This window comes from Podarcis liolepis, assembly GCF_965112155.1.
Source record: "Podarcis liolepis genome assembly, chromosome: 7".
In the NCBI taxonomy this organism is placed as follows: Eukaryota; Metazoa; Chordata; class Lepidosauria; order Squamata; family Lacertidae; genus Podarcis; species Podarcis liolepis.
Window position 1 is genome coordinate 54452772 of NC_139561.1, and position 24810 is coordinate 54477581.

The 24810-nt window shown below is 49.8% G+C and overlaps 1 protein-coding gene across 2 annotated transcripts in view; it reads right to left on the reverse strand.

Moving 5' to 3' along the window:
* The window catches only part of HSD11B2 (hydroxysteroid 11-beta dehydrogenase 2), a 30850-nt gene extending 8366 nt beyond the window's left edge, over positions 1 to 22484 (reverse strand). The window contains exon 1 of one of the 2 annotated variants that reach the window (XM_083515096.1): positions 21868 to 22484. In XM_083515096.1, the coding sequence (XP_083371222.1) occupies positions 21868 to 22132 (265 nt within the window). In that variant the 5' untranslated portion in view covers positions 22133 to 22484. Of the gene's footprint in view, positions 1 to 15552; positions 16367 to 21867 lie in introns of those variants that run through there. The other variant, XM_083515095.1, reaches the window with a different exon arrangement.
* Positions 22485 to 24810: the final 2326 nt, after the last annotated feature.

The window sequence follows — 24810 nt, forward strand, 5'->3', positions numbered from 1 at the left end:
AATAAAGTTTCAGGTCTGGCAGGGCAAATCCACCTCTTTCTTTGGCATCAGTTAATATCTTAAATTTTATTCGAGGCTTCTTGCCCCACCAAACAAATCTGGAAATATCTTTCTGCCACTTCTTGAAACAATCCATCTTATCCAAAATTTGCAATGTTTGAAACAAAAACAACATCCTTGGCAACACATTCATCTTTATCACAGGGCACAACTAAATTCTATAAATCTGCAGTGAGGGAGGCAGGAATTTGCGACTGAAAGGTTGTGTCAGCAAGCCATGAAGATGCTGCCTGAAAACTCAAAATGCTGCAACTGCACCATACGTTTAAAGCACCTGGTTTCCCAAAAGAGTCCTGGGAACTGTAGTTCACCCTTCACAGAGCTACAATTCCCAGCACCCTTAAACTACAGTTCCCAGGATTCTATGAGGGAAACCATGTGCTTTTAAATGCATAGGGTAGATGTGACCTCTGCTACAGGAGAGGCGGCAGTGGGGACAGAGCAACCATAGGATCAGAAAAAAGGCGGGGAGGAGGAAGGTAGCTGGGAGATGCTAGAACAAGCACAGAGACACAAAACACTGCCAGGGATTGAATTGCCTTGCATGAGGCATTTTCAGCAGCAGCACATCCACCCTTTTACTCCACAGTTCACCATATTGGTCATTCGGCACAGCAGCTTTTAATTTTTTTCTTTTATAATTTGCACACACGGTTGTCCTTTAGAGAAAGACACAGGATGTCCGGTCTTGTGCAATGGCAATGGCAAGCATGACAGGAAGGGGGCAGAAATTGCCCCTTTCTTGTCACCCCCTGTGTCAATCTGCCACAACGGCAGGAGTCAGCGTTCCCAGGATGCGGTAGCTTGGTCTGCAGTCCATCACAATCTGGGATTCTCCCAATATAGGATGCAGAAGAATGAAGGGCAGTTGCTGCAATTGGGGTGGGGGCGAGAGAAGCGGCTAGCAGTGGTGGAGCTTTGGCACTTCTCCATCCCTTTCTGCTGCCTCATTATCTTGACTGCTGCTGCTGCCACCGCTCAGGTGTTGGCAAGTGGCTCCACCCACAACCTGGGGATGTGAGCTTGGCTCTACAAATCATTCAGTCACGGATCTGCTGTTTATATACCTTGCGCGCACACAGAAAAGGGAACAAAATGCCTGTTTATCTTGTGATTTGTTGCACAAAAAGGCACTCTAAAAATAGCTTCCTCCACTTCCCTGCTCTGGATTGCCGCTCCATTAACTTTGCCAGTTAATAAAAAGTTGGGCCCAGAAACCACAACCCCAAACTCGCCTCTCTTCATCACAATCAGACATTGCTGGGGTCCCAGCAAAAGCCCAGACCTACCCAAGGGCCAATCAACACAGCTCCCTGTTTTAGGGGAGGTGCTCTGGGCCTTCATCACTTCTCCCCTTGACACTGAGGGTCCATCACCTTCCTATGCTGCACACAGGAGCCCAGTCATGACGTCCAGGCATAAACCGCAGGAGGACGGATGGACGGACACACACACTGGCCTGGCTGGCTGTTGGGTGGCCTCCATAAGCCATTACTGCAGGGCTGACGTCCACACTGTCAGGATTTCCGAAGGCATTTGTATGTTGTTTGGGCTCATTAATTCAGAATTAAAGCACGGCAAATTGCACTTCCCCACAAACAAAGCAAGAATTAAAAGTGCTAGTGTGACAAAATCATGCAAGTGTGTTTTGCTGTTAGAATTCCAAATCCTGAAATTCTGCAATGTGTGAGAAACAGCCAAATGTGGACACACTACTCTGCCCCTCCTCTCCTTGATCTAAGTAAAACCTAAGCTTCTAATAAAGTACAGTGGTACCTCAGGTTACATACGCTTCAGGTTACAGACTCCGCTAACCCAGAAATAATGCTTCAGGTTAAGACCTTTGCTTCAGGATGAGAACAGAAATCGTGCTCCGGCGGCGCAGCGGCAGCAGGAGGCCCCCATTAGCTAAAGTGGTGCTTCAGGTTAAGAACAGTTTCAGGTTAAGTACGGACCTCCGGAACGAATTAAGTACTTAACCTGAGGTACCACTGTAGTTCAATAAACTACAAAATTGCTAGAATGCAGGCAGAAAGCCAGCTTGAGGGTTTGCCAGTGTTTTACACTAACTGTCCTATGTTTACTATGGTACTAATCTGCCTAGTGGGCAGAAGTCACAGGTGTGTGAGGTGCAATGACCTCCTGGCTTTCTGAGAACTTTGCATTGGGAAATCCTGACTCACTAACCTATTAAAAGTTCTTTGTGGGTGTTAACAGGCATATAGACAAGAAATCCAACTGACACAGAGTTGGACATTCAGAAAGCTTTTGACAAAGTCAAAGCAGTTGTGGAATAAAAAGGAGAGGTACTCCTGTGACAGAAAGCAGAGAGCAGGAATAAATGAACAGTTCTCTGAATGGAGGGGTGTAGCGTTAGGGGTGAGTAGGGAGGTAGCCAAATTTGCTAATGGTACTAAATTGTTCAGGGTCTGGGGTTTTTTGTTCGTTTCTTAAAGGATTGCAAAGAGTTCCAAAAAGGGAGTGAATGGGAGTTAAAATGACAAATGCAATTTAGTGCAAGCAAGCGTAAAGTAAGGCACATTGGGGCAAAAAAATCCTAATTTCATATCTACATTTACGGGTTTAGGGTTAGGGAAGCAGAGGGTAGGAATACATGAAGAGTTCTCCCAATTGAGGGATGCATAATGGTTACCTTGGTGAAGAGCTCAACCCAGTGTGTGGCAGCTGTGAAAAGGGTAGATTCCATGCTGGGGAACATTAGGAAAGGGACTGAAAATAAAACTGCTAATATCATTATGCTGTTACACAAATTTATGGTGCAACCACATTTGAAATATTGTGTGCATGAGCTGGTCACCTCCTCAAAAGGGATTTCATACAGCGGGGAAAAGTTTGGAAAAGGGCAACCAAAATCATGGCGATGGAGAGACTCCCCTATGAAGAAAGGTTGCAGCTTTTGGGACTTTTTCATTTAGAGAAGAGGCAAGTAAGAGGAGACATGATAGAAATTTATAAAATGATGCACAGCATGGAGAAAGTGGCTAGAGAAAAGTTTTCCTCCCTCTCTCATAACGCTGAAGATTCACGATGGACAAAGGGAAGTAGTTTTTCACGCAGCACATAGTTAAATGATGTGATTTGTTCCCACGGGAAGCAGTGACGACCACTAACTTGGATGGCTTTTAAAGCGGATTAGAGAAATTCATAGAGAAGAAAACTATCAATGGCAACTATCCCTCAGCTATGTTTTACCTCCACTATTGGAGGCAGTGCATCTCTGAATACCAGGTGCTTGGAAGCACAATTGGGGAAGGGGCTGCTGTACTCCTGCTTCTGGGCTTCCCTTTAGGGCACCTGGCCAACCACCACGAGAACAGCTATACTTAGGGTTCACTGCAGTTATCCTTCTTATTCTTGCTACCTCTGCCCCCATGGGCAACAAAGCAGATCTCTGTTTGGAGAAGATGCTGCTTACCTTTTGGCAGAGGGAGAGAGCGAGGAGGGGAAGTTAGCAGCCAGAGGCAAGGCTGAGTATGCACACAAATGTAGCTCCACCTATATCAGGCGGTGAACACAAAGCAGGGGCTTGGAGTTGTGGGAGGAAGACTGCCCTTTCTCTCCCCACCCTGAACTCTTGCACCATGGCCACAATGGTGAGGAACAGAGCACAAATACTGAAGGGGGTCCAAGAGCTTTTGGGACCCTCGTGTGCAAATGGGGATGAGCAGAGTGGTAGTTGTTTGCCAAGTAACTGAGGAGCGGGCTGAGGAGACCCTGAGATGAGAAGGAAGTGTGTGTGTGTGTGTGTGTGTGTGTGTGTGTGTGTGTGTGTAGAACACAAGACTGTCCTTTCTTTTCATCTTAGTGCCTTGGAGGGAGGGGAGCTGCCCCTCTGCTTTGCCCCCCACCAAAAAAAACCCCCATGAGTACAGATGGAGCACCTGGCAACAGATCAGGTGAGAGGACATCTTGTCCTGCCCCGGAGTCAGGTTAAGGGACCTTGTGACAACCCCTCTCTGCATTTCCCAGGGACAGCAGCCAGTAGCTGCTCTTTCTCTCCCCCACCCCTGCTGAAAGAGGAAGCGAGGAAGGGCCATAAACACCCCACCCACCGCCTGCCTGTGCAGGGTACAGACTGTTCTTTTCACTTCTGATGGCTGGCTGATAGCTTCCCTTCCCAGAGATTACAAACCTCAACAGCGGGTTTATGGCAACATTAACCATTAACACTGAGTGACAGGCCAAGAGGCAGCCTGGGAAGCCAATGTGCTGCACACACAGGCGGACTTGCACAACTCAGGGCCAAAGGAGCAGCAGCAGCAGCAACGGGCTCTCTTTCCACCGCACCAGCCTTCGGCACAGCCTGCTTCCCTGGCGAAATCAGTTTGATCCTCTGATTTTACACTTTTTGTCATGTGGCCAAGACCCTGGCGCTTCTTCAGCTTAGCTTAAGTGATGCTGGCCCTGCAATTAAGTGTGTGGAAATCAGCCACATGGGAGGGCAGGAAGGGGGGTGCACTTGAGGAATGTGGCCCTCCCTCCCTAGGCAATCCTGAAAGCCAGGCGGGTCACGTTCTATCTGCCCACTGGGCAAAAGGGGACTAGAAAATCGCAAAGGGGGGGGGGTATCACAATTTGGAGAAAATAATCAGGCAATGGAGGCAACTCACCATCCTTCAACCCATTTGAAGTTTTTATACAACTTCAAAACGGCAGACAGCAAAAAGCAGTCAGGACTGAAGGGCAAAAGGAAAGATTAAATCTAACAAGGGAGACAGGGAGTTTAAAAGTCATAAGGTTAGGCCCGGCTGGGGTTTGGGTGGGGGTGCAGACAGAAGGTGGATCAGGATCAACAGGTAGATCTCTGGGTGACCTGAAAATCAGTAAGGATTTCTGAGTTCCAGTTCTTTCCTAATGACCCCCCGCCCCCCCCAAAAGAAGAAAGCCCGGGGTGGACTTTTGTGTGGAAAGGTTGCAAGTGCCATTCAGTTCTGGGATTATGTACACATCCCTGGGCTCAGAATGGTTTCAATCTGAATGGGTTTTGTTCTGTACCAAGCCTGGGTTGATAGATCTTGGAATTTGTGCACCTCAAAAGGATACTGCAGAGCAGGTGGGAAGGGGCAGAAAAAGAGTGAAATGAAGGGGCTGGCAGAGCAGCTCCCCCGAGGGAAGGCTACAACCTTTGGGGGCTTTTTAGTTTAGAAAAAAGGAGATGTGTGGTTATGCAGGGTATGGAGAAAGAGAGTAAGGAGTAATCCACACATACCATTTTTCTCATAGTAATGGCAATGCGTAGCCATCAGTTAGTTAGTTAGTTAGATTTCTTGTCTATATCCTTTACCCCAAGATCCCAGCTAAGCTGCGTACTGAAAGATTCAGGACACAGAAAAGAAAGGACTTCATCATACAATTAAACCAGAGGTGGATTTAGTGAAGCGCAATGTCTTTGGTCACACTGGGTGTTGCAGGGGACGCCACAACTATCATTTAGAATGGCGCATGAGAGGCAGGGGGCGCCCAATTTTGGCGTCACACAGGACCTCTGAAATTTGAAAAAACAACAACCCATTAGTTTCATTTGAGTCAGGGCACGTCAGAGCACAGCACAACGTATCTGCAGGGCATGCCGAGGTGCTGAAAATGGGAAGTACTAATTTCTACTCAGGTGCAGAGTTCAGTGCACAACCAACAAGAAGGCCACAGGTCAGTGCCAACCAGGCAGCACCCAAAGCTCCTCTGCTACCACCAACAGGGCCAACCAGAGGTTTGATACCACTTTTCTGGGGTGGTTGTGATGGGGGTTAGGAACCTCCCCCCACCCTGCTCCTCAAAGCAAAAGAGGCCGTGGCACCTCCTGCTTCATTGCTCTACTTATCACACTTTTCTCTGAACCAAAGAAGGGCAGAAAGCTGGTGGGGAAGCCCCCGCAGAGAAGCTGGCCTCCCTCCAAGCACCAGGCAGCAGCAAAGGCAGAGGAGATGCGACCTGCCTAGGAAGGGGGGTGGCCAAGCTGTTGCTACCTCTGCTGCGCTGCTGAGGTTCCAGTCAGCTCCCTATCTGAGCAGATAACCGCAGCGTGTGGGCAGACTCATCTAATGCCCACAAAAGGCAGCTTTATCAGGAACAAGCCCTGCCCCAAGACACGGAATGGAAGAGATAAGCGGAGCAGAACACGGAAGGAAAGCCAGATTGCAGGCGGTTTGAGGCCGCGTCATAAACTTCACCTGTAGTGCCCGGGGTGGGGGGAGAAGAGAAAGGAAGCTCAGGAAGGAGAAGCGCGAGGAGGAGTTTGCCTTGTCCAGATCTCACCACAAGGCGGCTGGCCAGAGATGCAGCTGGCTCTTCCCCTCTTCCCCAGGGGGCAACGCTGGCTCCTTCTGGATTCAGGGTGGCCAGCCAGGCACAAGCAAGGTTACAGATTATGCAGATTAATGTTTTAGGTTTAAAGGTACGCTATCCTTTTCTACAACCAAAAGGTGCTTATCCCAAAATAAATGTGTTTGGGACAGCCAAAGCGAACTCCATTTCATCCTAGAATGAATGTGATTTTTAGGGATTTTAAATTGTGGAACTATCCATTTTTTTAAAAAAAGAGAACTCTGAGCTCTTAAACTCTTCTAGCTGCATTACTGAAAGGGACAATGAGCTGCACACCTTCCATCTCCAATGAACATGAGCCTGAAATGTGCAAGGCCACCCCTTCCCTTCCAAAGGCCCCTTTCACACTTTGGGGACCTGGAGCCCAGCACCCAGGAGGAGAGCCCACTGGAGGGGTTCCTTCCTCCTGCTGGGAGGGCAGTGATCCCCAAACCTGCGGGGCATGCAGCATTGGGGCTCCTTTGAGGCAATTCCAGGGCCACATCAGCCCCCTGCTTGAGCAGGCGCATCTACTGGCACCAGAACCACAACAGAGAGAGTGTAGCTCTTGCTTCCTTTTGAGCACACACACGCTTCCAGGCAACTGCCTCCTTCCCCTTCGTAGACACTCTCAGGGCCAGGCAGGTAAGAAAGAACATCATGTGCAGATCAAGATTAAGAGTGCCACCATTTCCCCGAAGCAGTGTTCCCACATCACATCCCCGGAGGCTCTGAAACGCCTCTTTGATGGCCCATTTTTGCCTTCCTCCATCCAGCATCTCCAGCGGCGGGGGGGGGGGGGACTGCCATCATCCCCATCCTCATCCAATTTGGGAGCTGGCCACACAGCCGCTTTGTGGACAGTAACTTGATTTCAAGCATGAAGGCAGCTGTTTGTCTTCCTCCCACACCCAAGAGCAGATGCCAAGTGTCTCTGGCAGATGGATGGGCCCTTGCCAGGCAGCCCCGGAGCCAGCCATCTTCCAGCCCAACCTGCTCCTCCAGAGAAAGACACCCCTTCCTTCCAGATGCAGCTCTTGCAAACAACTAACGTTTGGAAGAGACAGCAGTGACCAGTGAACACACATTTGCCCCATCCATGTGAGAGTACTTAAAGCCACCCATTACTAGAACACGTCAACAGAAAGAGAAAATAAATAATAAACAAATAAATAACAAGCCTACAAAGCATATTGTGTGATATCATGCTAGGAGGGGACCTATGGGGAATTGGTGACAGCGAGCTCACTGATAAATAATGACATAGCAATTAATCATGGAAGAGTCGATGCTCCAGCACCCTGCGTAATGAAATGAACTTTTGGAAGCCGCCTCGGAAGAAACATCCTAATCAAATCACTGTAATCCAAACCTCTCCCAATGCTGGGCATTGTTGCAATGCAGAAGAGAGCAGGTAATTCTTTCATCAAATGTCAACTTTGAAAATAACCTCTCCAGACACAGCTACACTGAGAAATTGCCCTACATCTAAATTGCAGTACATTTCTTGAATATTACACTTAATGAAGAAACAGAAGTGTTGCCAAAGCTGTGCATTGGTTGCAGGTGCTAACGGGAAGTGTAGTGCCACGGGAAGTTGCCCAGTTTGCCCTGGAGGACCGGATGCTGGCTGTGGGCCACAGCAGTGCCAATGCCTGTTAAGGAGCTGTCCTGGGCAGCTAATCCGCAAAGTAGAGGACAGACTTGAGAGGCCCCTGTGACTTCTGGTGGTGGGGAGCCCTTCTCTTCTGACTATCGGCGCACACATCTCTGACAGAGGATTGGGGTCCAGCCTGGAAGCCAGGCATCAGCCCAGCAACCTGCGTGGTCTTGATGCCTGTCACAGGGTCAGTCATAGGAACAAAGCTCCTATGAGCATGTGCAGGGAAAGGCTGACCACTGAGCAAGTCCAGAGCGGGCTCAAAGATGCCTTGGATTAGTCAGCAGAAAGCCGCTTCCTGCCCAGGGTTAGCTGCAGGTCAGAGCAAAGCAGATTCCCTCCCTCCGTTGCCCTCTTCTTGGTCTGGAACTTCTCCTTCTGCTTCTCTCCTCAATGAATTTTAGGGGAGCCCATAAACCCCACCACTGGGGGCTGGGCATTTAGAAGTGCAAACAAGCATAAAGGTGGCTCCAAGTCTTACAGGTGGGGAACAAAAAACTGCAAATCTCCCCACATGTCTAACTCCTGCCCATAGGTCAAATGAGGACCACTGCTTGCCTTTCTCAGGGAAAAAGCACCTCACGCCAAACCAGAGGTGATGTTTGGGTGTCTAGTCCTAAAGCCGTTTTACCAGCCCAGCAGCTGTCCTATGCAATGATCTGAAATACCTGTGCAATCCTGCTGGGGATGCTAGCCTCAGAGTGGCACTCCAAAAAGTATTTCCAGTCCAAGTGATGAACAGGTGAACCCATCTCAGCAACAGCCCTTATAGGTCAATAGCTACAGACAGATGTCACTGCCAGCTTGGCAGTCTGCCCATAAAGGACCATGAATTCCTTCTATCTTTCTAGAAGGGATAGAAAGCACCAAGTCAAGGACACCACTTGAGACTTCAGAACAGCAGCTCTTCTGGAGAAGAGGCCTTTGGGCTGCCCCTTATTTATTTAGTCCTGGTACTTCTTCACCCTAAGGCAGGAGTCATCAAAATGGCACCCAGGGGTGCCAGTGCGCCATTCAATACATCATACGGTGCCTGTGAATGGGCTCAGAAAATATCCCCTCAGAAATGTACAATACCCCCCTCAGCCTCTCATACCCTGGAGAGTCCAAAGTGGCAGTCTCACACCATTCTCTGCCTCATCTCCTGCAAGATGTGGCAGCCGTTGTGTGTGATGCCATGCACACACCCCTCCCCACAACAGCCATGCCACCCCTGGTGCCCACAGCACTCCCTCAGCACCCCAAATGCGCCCATTGCCCCCCCAAAGTGGGTGAGCCCTGCACAACCTTCCCGAGGCAGGCAACTAAAGCTAAACTTGGGTGGCATTGTAACAACACTTCACATTTGCCTAGTGCTTTCAAGCAATGGAGCCCTATAACAACCTTTAAGGCAGGTCCTGAGGTGTCTCAATAGGAAGCAAGTGGATGCCCCCTGCTCCAACACAGAGCCAACAGACCAGCTTCAGAAGAGCAAGGCGGGAATATTTTTTCCTGAAATTGACAGTGGTGGACTTTCCCCACCAGGCACTGCAAGTGTTTTAGGCGCCCCTGAGCCATGCAGTGTCAGGTGGTGGGTGCACTAGTGATGCTTGCAGAGGTGCAGGCCAAGCCCTGATGTGCCCTGCCCTCTCCAACTCTACAAGTGAGGCAGAGACCTAGCAACACACAGCAGAGGTAGCAGTAACTCGGAATGGCAGCTGGTGGCACAAGTCCCTGGAACCAATGCTAGCTCTCCTAAGCAAGCCGAGAAAGCAAATTCCTGTCAGCCTCAGCTCTGTACCCTGTGGCTGAGAAACTAAGTGTGTGCTCATATGCTTGAAGCGCACTGAACGCTCACCAGCACAAGATAAAGGCTGGTCACTATTGTTGTTGATGTTGCTCTTACGATTTCCCCTCTTGCTTTTTCCTGAGGCTTCTTCCCCAAGATCCCCTCCTTCCAGGCCATCAACAGCACAAGCCGGAAGCCACAAATGGTCTTGACTATAGAGAGCTATTTGGCAGAGGCAGGAGGAGGACAAAGCCATCCGGGGCTCTCCAAGAGAAGAGGCTGCACAAAAGAGCTTCCACTTTACCTTCCAGCTTCCTTGTGCTGATGCTGCCGGGCTGTTTGGCTCCAGCTTCTCACCTTGCACAGGTGGAGGGGGGGCCCATCTACACATGAAGAGAGACAACCTGGCGTTAGCTGGAGAGCAACAGACCTTGGGGAGCCCCTCCACCACCACCACTTCAAAGACTGCTTCACAGACACAGGAGACACACAGCTACACTCTGCTGAAATTTGCACAGGGTTTTCCGCAAGTCAATGCCATTCTTACCCTGGCTGAAAGGAGAAGGAAGGAAGGGAGTGGGCTGCTCTGGCTGGGTGAGAGGCATTGGAGAGATGGGTACGAAGGGGCAGGGGTCAGCCCTCAGGAGGCAACAGGGAGGAGAGACTTTGGACAGAGGAATTGGAAGGATAGGGATGTCAAGGAATGTCGGGGGCATTTTGCCTCTAAAGAAGTAAAAATAAGCAAGGAAATAACATGTTTGTCTTCTCACGTTTCCAATGGATTTCCTTTGGATTATTCCATCTGGGTACTTTAAAGACACCAATCTTCATGAAGGACTAGATACAACTTTTTGTCTATGCACTGCTGCAGCCTGGGGAGGGGAGGGCACATGCCAGGAATGGAAGGAACAGATGGCTGGCTTGTCTGAATACAGGGTGGAGCATGCATGATGCTGTAGCTGAGAGTCACAGAAAGAAGGCGAAAGGATGGGCAGTGTTAACTGGGGATCCTCCTTTCTCCTGGAACAACAAGGCAGCAAACACCCAGAGGCGACTGGGAGGAAAATAGCTGGGAAACCTTTAAGATATAGTCTCTTGAAAATGTCAGGACTATTTATAAGTTATCTTATTAATTGGAAGGACTATATTTATATACGATTTCATGATTGTGATTTGCTGGAGCTCAATAATCTGGTGTGTGTGGTTTTTTAAATGTAGAATTGCTTCTGAAAGTTTAATTTTTAAACATGCTCATGAGGGAGAAAGAAAAGGCACCAACACAGAAGAGGAAGCCGGACTCTATCCCAGTGGAAGGGATGGCAGCAGGAGCAGGGAGCTGTTCTGTATTTTAATATTTTGTAACTCACTTTGAGATACCTTGTAAAAAATGAGGGGAAAGTATATACAATAACATTAACACTAAAATGCTCCATTGATAAGCAAATCTTACCCAAGCAGCCCTGGGTGGATCCTGCTACTCTTAAGTGGAAACAGAGGCTTTACTCTCAACAGTACATTTGGGGGAGAAGATAGACAAGCCCCCTATTCACCCAGAGAAGACAGTGGGGTTTTTATGGGGGGGGGGGCAGATACCAGCCAATCCCCAGAGGCTTTGGGCTATAACTCCTAGCAGCTCAGCAGAGAAAGTCTCAGGCTGCAGGACACTTGAAAAGAGCTTTAACAAATTTGGGCAGGGCTGAAGAGGTAAAAAGAAAACATGGAAACCTCCACATTTTCCCACAGAGACAAAAAAGCCTAGATTTTTATTATTTTATTAATTATAACATTTGGGAAGCGCTTTTTTTCACCCCTCTGTTTAGCACTAGAAAATGCTGAAGCGCTTTATTTTTGACAACATTCAGCACCTTCACTCCTTCCTCTGTGACAAACAAACAACACTCTATCTTTCTCCATTGGAGAGAGAAGTGCTGGGCCAAGAGGAATGAAGTCTTGCTTTTCTCCCATCCAGTTCTCAGCACCCTCCAGCCTTCCCCCATTAAAACCAGGCAATATATTTTAAAAGTCTCACACAATATCCATCCCACGTTTGTAAGGAGTCATTCCTTGAGGGTAGCAAAACCTCTGCTTTGGAACTCCCTGCCTATTGATATTAGGCAGACACCAACAATGTACAATGTATGCTGAAAACATTTGTTACAGTGGGCTGTCCCGCTTTCACATGATTTGGTTACATCTGTTCTTCAATTTGATTTATTTGTTTTTGTTTGCATTTTATTGTTTTTAGGTGTTTTAAATAGTTTTAAATATATTTTTATTTGATTTTTGCTCTTTAATCAGAGAAACATTTGCTGCCCTGGGCTCCTGTCTCACTAACTCACTGGGGGCTCTTTGAGAGTGTCAACAAGCATATAGTTAGAGGTGAGCAGTTCAACAAAGACCTCACCCAAGACTCCTGAGTAAGCTTAGCAGTCATGAGGGCAGGACCTCTTCTGGATCAGTAAGCGATTAAAGAACAGGAAGTGAAGAGTAGGAATAAGTGAACAGTTTTCTGAATGGAGGGATGTAGGAAGTGGAGCCTCCCAATGATCAGTATTGAATCATTGTGCTTTGAGTAGTAGAGGTCTACGGTAATTTGTTCATAAATGAGCTAGAGTGAGGAAGGAGCACTAAGGTAACTAAGTTTGTTGACAATATCAATTTGTTCAGGGGAGGGGAAGGATTCTGAGGAGCGCCAGAAGGATTTATCCAAACCAGTTGAATGGGCATTAAAATACAAATGCAATTCAATGTAAGTAGGACCTTAGGGTGAAGGGTGGGGAATGAATGAATGAATGAGTGTATAGTGAGCAAAAAGGTATCTTCATTTCACACCTATGTCCCTGCAGTTTGAACTGGCAGTGACTGACCAGCAATGATACCTTGGGGTCACAGCAGATAGCTCAGTGATGGTGCTGGACCGATTTGTGGCAGCTTTGAAAAACGTGTATGTATGTATGTACCCAGGGCAACCCAAAGTGACTTACAAGCAAACAAACAGACAGTAGACCCCCCCCCCCATAGGTACGGTACATTAAAACCAAGAGGAATGAGAAATACATTAAAAACATCCCATCCACTTCTAAAAGGCCTGGTTATAGAGGAAAGTTTTGGCCTGGCATCTGAAGATATGTAATGAAGGGGCCAAGTGAGCCATCCTAGGGAAAGGCATTCCACAAATGTGGAGCCACCACAGAAAATGCCCATTCTCGTGTTGTCACCCTTTGGGCCAATCATGGAGGGGGCACACAAAGAGAGGCCTTGGATTATTATTGTATGGTCTAGGTCAGTTCATATGGAGAGGGGCAGTCCTTGAGGTACTGCTGCTTTATAGGTCAAAAACAACACTCTGAATTGGGCCCAGAAACTAACTGGCAGCCAGTGCAGTTGGGCCAGGGATGGAGTTATATGCTTAAATCATCTGGCCCTGGTGAACAACTTGGCCATTAAAACCCATGCTTAGGGATCACTGGGAAAGGAATTGAAAATAAAGCTGATGATATCATAATGCCACTACTGTATACCAATCTATTAAGTGACCACACTGGCAAGACTGTGTAAGTATAGTTCTGGTTAGCTCACATCTAAAAGGATATTGTAGAGCTGCAAAAGGTTCAGCAAAGGACCAACGGGATTCTTGAGGGAATAGAGGAAAGGTTTGGGGTTTCTTAGTGTGGAAAAGGTAAGTGTGAAGATAACAGAGGTGCATAGAATTAGCCCTGGCATTGAAAAAGTGGACAGAGGCAAGTTTCCCTCTGTCTCTCTTAAGAGTAGAGCTTGTGGACTTCCAACAGAGCTCAATTTGGAGGATCCAGACCAGAGAAGAGAAAATGCTTCACGCAGCACAGAGTTAAACTGTGGGACTGATACTCACACAAGATGTAGTGATGGCCTGGCCACCATTTGGGTCCCTCGAACGATACACGTGAACATTAAAGAAAGAGGCAAAGTTTTACAATAGACTAAGCTTAATTCAAACAAACAAAGGAAGCGCAAAAGAACAGAAGTTCAAGTAAGAGTTCCTTAACCAAACACTGCAACACTTCCATCAGTAGTTAGCAAACAAGAGCTTGAACCTGATGAAGCAACAAGAACAAGGCACCTATTTAAAAGGAAGCTTACAAGCATAGTTTAGTTTGGTGGGAACCAGGGCAGTGCAAGCTCTGATGGATCCCCAGGGGCATCAGATCCTAGAACTTACTGATTTTACCACTCTTTTGGACCATCCATTTTTAAACTGAAACATGCTGACCACAGAAACTGCCCAAATTGGACAAATTTGTCCTGTTTTTCCTAAACCATCTCAGAATTGGGCATGAGAACACCAACTAACTTACAACCCAAAAGATGAAAGATTTGAACATTTGTTGGTGACATCAATTCTTCATCCACCAGTAACCACACTGTGGGCTTGACCCATGATGGGAATTTTAACCTGTTCCTTCTGTGCCTGAAAACTAAGAGGGCTCTCTCAACCAAAGTGTCCTTGAGCATGAATGGGAAAGGCCAAGAATAAAACCTGGGTGTCTCCCTAAAGTGACTCAAAACTCATTTCTAAGTATGAGCGAAACTAAGCTCGGGCCCCTGTTGAGAAAGTTGCAAAGCCAAGTGACTCTTCTACTGCAAGATCTCCATTCCAAATAGCCAAGACAGGCAGGTCCCACATCTTCTCCATTAGACTCACAAGTGCAGATATGTTGGGCTCTGGTCCACATGGGTCAAACTTTGAGCTGGAGGGCACCACAGCCCAGAATTTCTATTTAAAGCCAGGGTAAAAGAGTCAAATATTATACTCCGCTCCAAGAGGGAGCCTTGATAGCAGAAAGACTTCACAGCCTCTTTGTGTACAGCTGGCCACAGTTTTGCTCCTATTTCAGCCCTGGCAGCAATGGCAAGGACTCCCAGCCATCAGTCCTAGCCATCATTTCCTTCCCAGAGTGGAGGAAAAAGGAGCCTCTTACTCTCAATTGGACTTGCCTTTGGATGCTATCATGTAGCTCCATCATAAAGCTGAATCAGAAGCAAAACTCCAGCACTGGACAGGGGAAATTCAAAGTGGGGGAGGGGGTGCCCATGGAACACAGCAGCCATCTGTAGTAATTTGAACACACACTTTATTCCAGTTTGCAGTGAACACCTCATGCTGTCAAAATAATAATAATAATAATAATAATAATAATAATAATAATAATAATAATAGGCTTTTCGGCTTGTCCACAAAGCTGCTCGTGTCTCTGTTGTTGTAAGTATTTTGTAATGTACACACAATTCTCCTCATCCAATTAATCCAATCTGATTAGGGTAGAAAATTCAATATAAAACCACTGTGGACTGTGGACGTACATTGTGTGGATGGGTGTTTTTCTCAGCATGTGTGGCTGACATGTCCCCTGCCATTATGCTTCCATCAGCCTAAAGGAATTGATGCGGCCTGCCTTTTTCACCGGTTGTTGCTGAAGTCATGCTTGTGGTTATTTTTATTTTCAAGCAGCTCACTTGCACAGAACTGCGCTTGAAAATAATATGGAAAAATAATAATAAAATCTGCCCTTGCAGGTGCCGGAGACGGAAAAGCAAAAGGGGAGGAAAGGAAGGGGCAGGCCTTTCACAGGAGTAGCTTCAAATTCTGGCCTGACTCGAAGCCAGACGGGCACATTCTTTTTTTTCTACTGCTCTGGCATATCAGGAAACTTGTATTACTTTTTTTTTTAAAAAAAAGGTTTGTATGCAGAAGTAAACAAAGTACCTGTATGCGTGACCACAAGCAACCTCAGGTTTCTGGAACTGCTGATGGGTGGGGACGTGCCAACTGAAGGGCAGGGACAGCCACACGTAGCATGAGCACATCCTCCGTGAGCCACACACGAGAAACAGTGCAGAAACACTGGGACAGATTTTGGAGGCATAAAACTGAAAGTATTCATGTGTGGAGGGACGCACCCCAATTCACACATGTGAAGGATGCAGTCAACGTCTCCTGCCAGCAGAGCAGTGGAGAAGAGAGAGCCACTCAGCCCTGGCATAGAATAACGCAGAGACAATGCCTCTGATCTCCTCCTCCCTGGCAGTATTCATGACAATTCATTTCCATCTCTCTGGCTAGAGACCAAGATATGCAAGCGCCCAGGCGGATAGCCTGCCCAAAGTCAGCCCAGCCTCTCCTGGACTGGGTGCCCCCCCCCTGCCTTCCAGGGGGCCCAGCTGATCTCCTCAGTTGCACTGGGACAGGAATAAACGCCACAGTTGTGAAGGGGAGGGGAGGAAGGAAGGAAGGACGAAGGAACCATCACTGGTGTCTCATGGTGCTCAGAAAATGTGGGGCTTCAACTCTGACACATTAAGTCATGGAAGGCACCCCACTCTCTTGAGGTGATGGCTCAGACATGTTTAATTGAGCAGTTATGGAGGGGGGGCTGAATGCCTGATGTGACCCCCCCAAAAAAAAATGCTGCTGGGGGTGGGAGGAAGAAATACAATCTTCTCTCCATGGGACTTAGACCTGATCTAAGGGAGCAATTTTGATGAGGTAAGAGTTAAGCATCCCCACCACCAGCAAGCATACGATCAAAGTCAGAGCCTGCACACCAACACTTGCAGTCGTACTGGAATGAAAAGACCAAGAGATCCCCTCGTGGCTCTCCCATGAAATGTGCAGCTTCTCCCCCAACTGCTGACTCTCCAGAGAAAACTGTGCTTGCTGCGTCATGGTGGGCCACTGCCGAGCCCTCCTCTCAGTGTCAGCCTCAAGGTGTGAGCACCAACCAGCCTTTGTCTGGTTTTGTGGGCCAGAGGGATTGAGGGGCTGGTGGGCTGTGGGTGGCTAAAATCAACCTGTGCAAAAAGAGGCAGCAGAATGCTTCACTTAGCAAGAAGCATCTCAAGATCTTCCCAGCTGCCTCCATCCTTCTTTGAGACAAGAAGGGCTTTTGGTCCTGATGCCGATGGCTCCAAAGAGTGACTTGTTCAGGTTTACACTATCTTGGGCTCTGGCCCCTTGTCAAAAGGGGCTTCTTCCCAGCCTCAGCTCCTTCCTTCCTTGTCCAAAACTGGCTGGCAGGCAGGCAGGCACACACACACACACACACACACACACCCAGGGAGGCCAAGCCAGGGCTCTGGCCTGTTCAGTTGTTTGCAGCACCAGCGCAGCGGTAGCTGCAAGGAGAGCTTGCACTGCTCAAGGGGAAACAGGAGAGATTGTGGGACCTCCATCTACCTGGGACTGACTGAATCAGGCTATCTCACCACTGCTTCTCCATGGCTCCAGGAGGCTCCATAAAAGTGGGGTGTTGTTGTACCCAAGAATGTTACAAAATCCTAATCTTTTCACAAAGGGAAGCTCTGGAACCTGAGCTTTGCAAATGTGGAGCTGCTAGTTGCTAGCCATGAGTTCATACTTTGTTTCTGTGAAACAAGATCTGCTTCGAACATTAGTTTCTGATTTTATTTTAAATTTTAGCAACTTATATCCTACTTATCTCCATCAATATTGGACCCAAAGCAGCTTACAAAAATGACGCCAGCTTACACAGCCCTGGAAACTTAATTGGGATTTGAGAACAGCACCCACACCCAGACACCCCGGCGTACCCTCATTCTTTTCTTCTTAGTCTTCAGATATAGCAAATATTTGCGTGTCCCTTCATGGCCCATAGCAATCTTAAGTGTCCCATGAAATGTTATTTGATGCATCAGCAGGAACAGTGTTTATTTTCACATTTGGACATCCTTTGGCATTCGGAGCCTGAGCTCTCCATCCCCACCACAGAGGGTAGAGAAGGCTCTGAGGCAAGAGGAAGCCATGGGAAGGACAGGGTAACTCCTGCTGTGCTCACTGAGTCAACCCCAAGTGAACTGGATGAAGTCCCCTGGCAAGTGAGGGGGCCACCTGAAGCCCAGGCAGAGGGTTGTTTTTGTCAAAGAGTGAAAGGCTGGTTGAAAGAGGCATCACTGCATGTGGTCTGTGTGCCCACCCCACTTTTGCCTCTGGTCAAACAGGTTGCACAGATTCTTTGATGGTTTCAAAAACCTGCCAGACCTGTTGGACCAAAGGCAGCAACAGGTCAAATAAAAGTTTGGAAGCATGTGGAAACAGAATGATCTCTGGGGGTTTCCTCAAGTGAAGCACAGAAGACTAACTAGGATGCAAGAGTTGGAAGAAAAAAGAGGTGACCTAGAAGCAACTTCCAGATTTTGACATGCAAGATTTTTGGCAAGATGGTTGAGGAGGGGTATGAAAAAGCAAGGGAAGACCAAGGGACCACCCTTAATCTGGCAGCAGGCAAAGTACTTGCAACAAGCAGAGTATGGAATCCCTCTCCAGCAAGGAACTCTGCATCAGGGAGGCTCAAGCGGAAGGGCTTGAACAGCTGCGTCCAACCACCCCCCACTCACCACCCCATGGACCTTGCTGATCTGCCTGGAGAGAAGCAAGGGCCAGTAGGAATTCCTCCTCCTTGTGAGAGCTCACCCGGGCACAAGGGCCCAGCATCCAGCCTGGATACAGGAGGCCTCCCTGGTGTGTGGAACTGGGTTATAACTGTACCCCCCACTGCCAACTTTTTCATAAAAGGGCAGAGGCTGCTACAGGATCAGAGAGGATCTAAAGCCTGTGACAGGTCAGCATGGAAAGGAGGAGAACAGAAGCAAGTGACATTGGTGGAAAAATAAAAATGTATCTTGAAAGCTCATTCCTGGTTATCGTCAATCCTATCTCTATCACAGGCTCTCCTGTTAGCTTTCTAACACTTTCCTCCCTGTCCCCAGGAAATGCCAAGAACTCTCAAGAGAAACCTTCCAGAAGCCCCGGGACTATAGGGCTAGATCCTGGACCCTCAAAGACATCTTCCTCTGAGCTGGAAGAACCAGGTGTCTCCCACCCACATCACCACTCAGGAAGTGCCGGGAAGAAAGCTATGGAACAAAGGAAGGAGGGCCTGTCTTCAGCCCCAGGGTTGGCCCTTCCAGGCTCTGGAGCTTATACATTTATTCATTTTATAAAATTTATATCCTGCCTGCCTGATTTATTTATTTTTTTACAAACTGGTCCAGCAAACTTTGACCAGCCTCCAGTCTTGCTTGTCCGCCCCGCCCCCGTGCTCCAGCATCGGAGAACACAACACCTGGTGCGAGTCTGTGTCCAGAGAACCCAAACAGACACAGATGTACTGCAGGGCTTGACTGGTGACAACAGATTTCGTGGTGTGCTCTGGGTGGAACAATACCCTGCAGACAATGGGAGCTTAGCCCAAAGGTATAACCATGTCCGTTCATCATCAGTGTACCCAAGCACACAACAACAAAACATTACAGACTGAGAGATGGGCACAAAGGGCCAGACAAGATCAGCCCCTGGGGCAGGTCCAGAGGTCATCACTGCCCACCAGGAAAGTGACTCTGTTTGTTTAGGTGTTGTTTCAAATCACTTAAACATCACAGTTTCAGCTGAGTGAAAAAAGAGAGGAGGTGGTGAAGGCTCCTGGTAACCTAGGAATCTTCTACTACAAGGCAGACCTAAAAGAAAAAAACCAGTTCCCAACTGAAACCACAGCCCATGCTGGGCAATGACGCCCCCCCCCCCGACAGGTCTTGGGAGGCAATGCTCTTCCACGTTCTACGCAGAACAAACAAATCAGCATGCAAATCTAACATCAGGAATGGCAATATTCAAAAGCCAGTGATGGACTTCAAAGGGCGACTCTGCAACGTGAAACCGCTGAATTACAATTCTTCAAGAAGTTATCACTGGTGGACAGTATCAGCACTATGGAATCGTATCACACAATGTACGTTAATTGGCTCACCAGTGCCAGGACGTCAGTGTTTTCAACGCAGCAGACTTCTGTGAATGAACCCTGTTCATACGGTAATTACCACTATCTGTACTTTCTGCGTTTCATTTCTTTCTGACTTCACTGTTAACAATCCCCACCAACCATGTGTATACTCAAACATGCAGACATGCACCACTTCAAGCATCTCTAGCTCCCAAAAGCTTCTGCCGTGACAAATGTGTTTGTCTTTCAGGTGCCACAAAGAGCACTTTCCCCAAGGGGGGGGGTGCTACTGGGCAGATAAGCGGCATTGCTGCTTGTGTGCCTCAGAGAAGCTCCAAAGCAGAAAATGCATCAAGGTCATGCTCACCCCCTTGTATCTGTAGCTCCCACATACCTGGTACTCAGAGGTGCACTGTCTCTGCAGCTTGTGTCCCCACCCCCACCATGAGCAACTTGACTACTAGTTGATTTCTTTTTATCCCCACTGCCAGCACTGTCAGGGGCTGGCACCAGCATATGTGATATGTAAGCAGACGGTCCCATTTTTCACAGTTAGGGACTGCAAATTCCAAGTTAGGCAAGTCCATTAAGCCAGTCTTGCCTACACTGACTGCCAGCAGCAGCAGCAGCAGCAGCAGCAGCAGCTCCTCATTTTAGGCAGAGATGGGTGCTTCTCAGCCCTATCTGCCATCCGGGATTCAGACAGGAACACTGTCCCTGCAAGGCGGGTTCTCTACTTGGGGCTCATCTACATCCCTTTCTTTTTATAAACTGCCTGCCCTACTAGGCACAAGATATTGCTCAGCCCCCTCTCCTCCATCACAGACTTGACACTAAACCCCAAAGAGCCCTCATCCCAATTGTCCCTATTTCCACAGCAGGACTGGCCAATTTCCTCCCCACCCCTTTTGCAAAGAGCCCTTGCATTGCTCTAGCAGGTAGATGGTCAGCTGACCAGCATGTCCCCCAGAGCTAGCCTCAGCCCCACTGCCCATCTTCTTGACCTAGCCCTGCCTTGGTTCTTCCTGACACCCTAGGGCTTCTCTTCACCCTCCTCTTCTGGCCGATCCAGAATCTCAAGAAGGGGAAAGACCCTTCGCTTCTGCTGCTGACTCAAAGCCCAACCTTTGCAGGTTTCCTTGGGAGGAATTCCCATTGAGCACCAGCTGGGGACTTCCATCTATTTCAGCTAGAGGGACTGTGATGCCATTCGCCTGCAAAAGTTTCAGATTGCTGCTTCAATCAAATGCGGGGCGGGAGGGGGTGTGTGGATCTCTGCCCACCCTCAGTTCACTAGCCTTTCTGGCAGGAAGGTTTGGGAACAACAACATGCTTCACACCTGCCAGGCTGGCTTCTAAACTATTTCCCAAAACTTGGAACAGGGAGGAAAGTAGGGGTAGAGAGATGCTTGCCATGCCCTCAAGGTCTGCTGGAGGCAAGAGGTTTCCCAGGATGGGACGGGACTCCAGTGGCTCCTCATCACTACTTCACTACTTCAAGAATAAATTTGACCTTGGCCTCTCCAACACCTGGGATGAGGGGGGGGCAGTTCACCACTCCATCCCCTTTCAGAGAGCAGGGATACCCCCGTCCTCTGCTCCTGCAGGACACCTGGTCTTCCATGGGGTACCCTAGGGGCTGGAAGCATCTTTTGCCACACAAAGAGCCATCCCTCACAAAGTGCTCCTGGAAACTGGCATCACTGACTTCTCAGAGCTCCCTGGTGATGAGGCACAACCTCGCAAGCTGAGTCCTGACACACAAGACCCAGAAACGACTCTGCATTTCCCTTACAGTGCAAATGTTAAGTTGCATGGTAGTCAATTGTGGCATGCTCACTGTCCTTGGGCTGCTTTGCCTGGCCCAGGAGTCTTCCCTACCTAGCAGGCCCCTGAAGAAGGGACAGCAAAGCCCAGCTCTAGCCACAGATCCACCTGTGGAAGCCTAAGGCGGAGAGCAGGTGATTTGCAGGAAGGCGTCCTGCACAGCAAGCAGGGCGCTGATATGGCTTGTGCAAGAAAGCGAAGCCGCACAGGAAGACCAGCCCCTTCACTTTGGAACTCTCGCCACCTTGACTCAGCCCTGTGGTCCAGATGCTGAGCAAGCCTCCCCATGCCACAGTCCAAGGGAGGCCCCCTCCTGCTCTGTGGATCAGCCAAAGCAGGAGAGGTTCTGCCAGGCCAGGGGCCTGGCACGTTCCTCCTTCCCTCCCATTCCCTCGATTCTGGGAAGCCAGCATGTGTAGGAATGGCCAAGAGCCTGCGGAGATGCTGACTGGGCTCACCTGTGATGAGAACGGCTCTCCCCACCGCAGGGATCCTCTTCCTCTGTGTGGCCCCTGCCAAGACAAGCCAGCAGGCGGTGCCCGTGAGAGCTGTGCCCAGGGGCAGGGGCAGGAAGGCTCGGCTGACGCTCTGCAGCAGGACCAGGAGCCCCACCTGGAGCAGCAGGCCGGGGGTCAGCAACAGGTCAGCGCGCAGGAGTTTGACGGCCAGGCTGGAGAGGAAAAGCAGCCACAGCAGGGAGCTGCACGCCCAGCCCAGCTCCATAGCCTAGGAGGGAGGGCGGGCGGGAGGAGAGCCTGGAGCTTGCGCGAGGGGCGGAAGCAGGGGGAACCCCGGGCTTGCAAGGCAGAGGGACAGCCGGGGGAGGCCTCTGTGCAGGAGGGCCCACGGGGTGCATCTGCAGGACTGGGAGATCGAAAGCGGCACCAGGTTTATAAAAGAGCAGCAGGCAAGGGAAAGGGGAGGAGCTGCCCGGGCCCTGCCAATGGGAGAAGTTGCAGGCTCCCCTCTCTCTCGCCCTCTTTCTCCCTCTCCCTCGCAAGCAGGCAGAGGCGCACATGGTGGCCCCAGGATAGAAGCAAGGGGGCCGGGAGCCGGCCGGTTCCTCCCTCCTCCACCGCCTGGCTCCTGCCTACCATCCTTCCCACCCTCCCTCCCTCCCTCTCTCCAGCTGGAGCCTCTTTGCCCCCGTGGGGCAGCAGCCACGGCCTTGCCTGAGGAGGCTGGCCTGTCAGGGCTGGAGAGCTGCAGGGAGGCCCCTCCGGAGAGCGAGGCGCCCTGGCCGAAGGAGACAGAGAGAGAGGAAGTCAGCTGGGCGTCGGTAGGCTTGTCCCCTAACAAGGGGTGCTGGGCAGGAGCAGGGCCCCACAAGCAGCTGGTGCTGCCCTCCAGCAAGCCAGGAGGGGCTCCTCCCCCTCCGCCTACACATATTTGGATTCTTACCAGCCAGTGTTCAAACAAGCAAAAAATACCCAGCAACTTGCAAATGCAAAGTCCAGCGGCAAAGTCCTTCGCTCTGCCCCGCCAGGAAGGTCCCGAGCCCGCCTGCCAGGGGCTTGGCTTCTTGCCTCCCTTGTGGGCAGCCCGTCCGCCCGCCGCTCTGGCAAGGAGGCCGCGGGACACAAGAGCCTCCACCTCGCCCGCTGGGACTCCGGCAGAGGAGCCCGTCCAGCCAAGCCTCCCTGCTGGGGCCTGCCGAACAGCCTGGGCTCCTCAGCCCCAGGTGCTCCTGGGCCTTTCCCTGAGACCTTCAAGAGGACCCCAGAGCCCCCTCGTCCTCTTCCCCTTACAGGGCATCACTGGGGCAACAGGGAGGTAAGGAGGGAGGGGGCTGGCCCTTGGAAATAACTTCGCCTTCGCCGCTTCCTCCTGGCGAGCAGGTGGCAGGAGCGGGAGGGAGCTTTCCAGGCGCTGTTCCCGGAACGGCCACCAGGTCGCGCAGCCTTCCCCTCGTCAAGCCCGAAGCCGCACTTCCCCCGGAGGCTGCTGCTGCCTGCGGGGAGTCCTCAACACAGCAGGTGGCTGCGAGTTCAAGTCTCGCCTTTTAGGCTGGCAGAAAGGTTATCAAAGGACATTCCTACCTGAATCCAATGGGAACTATGGAGCCAGGGTTTAATGAGGCAGGAGGTGTCTGGGGGCGGGGTTGCTGGCTTTTAAAGGGGGTCCCCACTGGTCTCCCAGCCCTGCAGTGCAGAGTGAGTGGAACAACCTGTTCAAGCTGGAGACCTGGGATGTCAGAGAAATGAGGGCCCCTCTTCAGTGCAGAGATAGGCCAGAGCAGTCCATGGGAACTGGGATTGCGGGACAGTCGCTTGATACCAAGGGAGCTGCACAGGGTGCCTATAAGCTCCTCGTTTAAGATTTTTCTTTTGGGTCTCTTGGGCCCAAATGGTTAAAGGGCCTTGTAAATTAAGGCAAGAACCTTGAGTTTGGCCAAGTAGCTTCTGGGCAGCCGGTGAAAGTTTTGGAGAAAGTTCTGTGCTGGCCATATCAACATTCTAGCTGCAGTGTTTTGAACCAGATGGAGCCTTCGGACCAGGCCTGAGGGCAGCCCCAGATAGAGCACATTGTAATAACTGAGTCTTGAGTTTCTGGTGCATGCATCAGGCTACAGACAATACCCTTGATCTGAACCACTGGAGGTCGTCAGGCAGGGGTATTAAAATGACCCCATTGTCATGGGATGTGTTTACCAGAGGTCATTGCTCTGTCTAGCTAGGTGGCCATTCTAGCAGCACAGGGGACAGACTCCCTGGGATGCTGCAGAGGTCCTTGCCCAAAGATGGCCCATGACTCCAAAGTTTTACAATCTGCTCAGTTTCCCAAATGCGTGGCACAACCTTCCTTGCTTGAATCAGAAAGCCTTAGAAGGACGGGCAAGTCCTTTTGCAGTCTGCTTCTAGGCAAACAGGCAAAACTGTCCTGAAATGTGACATTCTTCTTCCAAAGAATGTTGTTTGGCCATCTCAGGTGGTGCACACACTGTACGTTTAAGGCACATGGTTTCCTCCAAAGAATCATGGGAACTGTAGTTTACCCCTCACAGGGTTCCCAGTACCTTTGACAAGTGACAGGTCCCAGGTTTCTTGGGGGGGGGGGAGTTGTATGATTTAAATGTATGACATGTCTGCAGCCTCATACCCTGATATTACAAGTCCTGCTTATTTAGGAGCGAGGGGGCCAACTAACCATCTTTCAGGTTGGGAGGGAGCACCACATCCTGGGTACCAGTAGAGTGATGGCCCTAAGGACCTGCAAGGCAGAACATTTGGGTAGCCTGTGTGGAATGTTCCTTCTAAGGCCAGCTCAGGAGACCTTGCTGTGATGCAAGGCCTGGCAAGTTTTCAGATTGCTCCCAGGCTGCATCTCCCAGGACAGGTTTATTCAGCTATGTTCAAAGCAAGAGGAAAAACAAGCAAGTAGTAGGTCCTCTACTCCCTGGG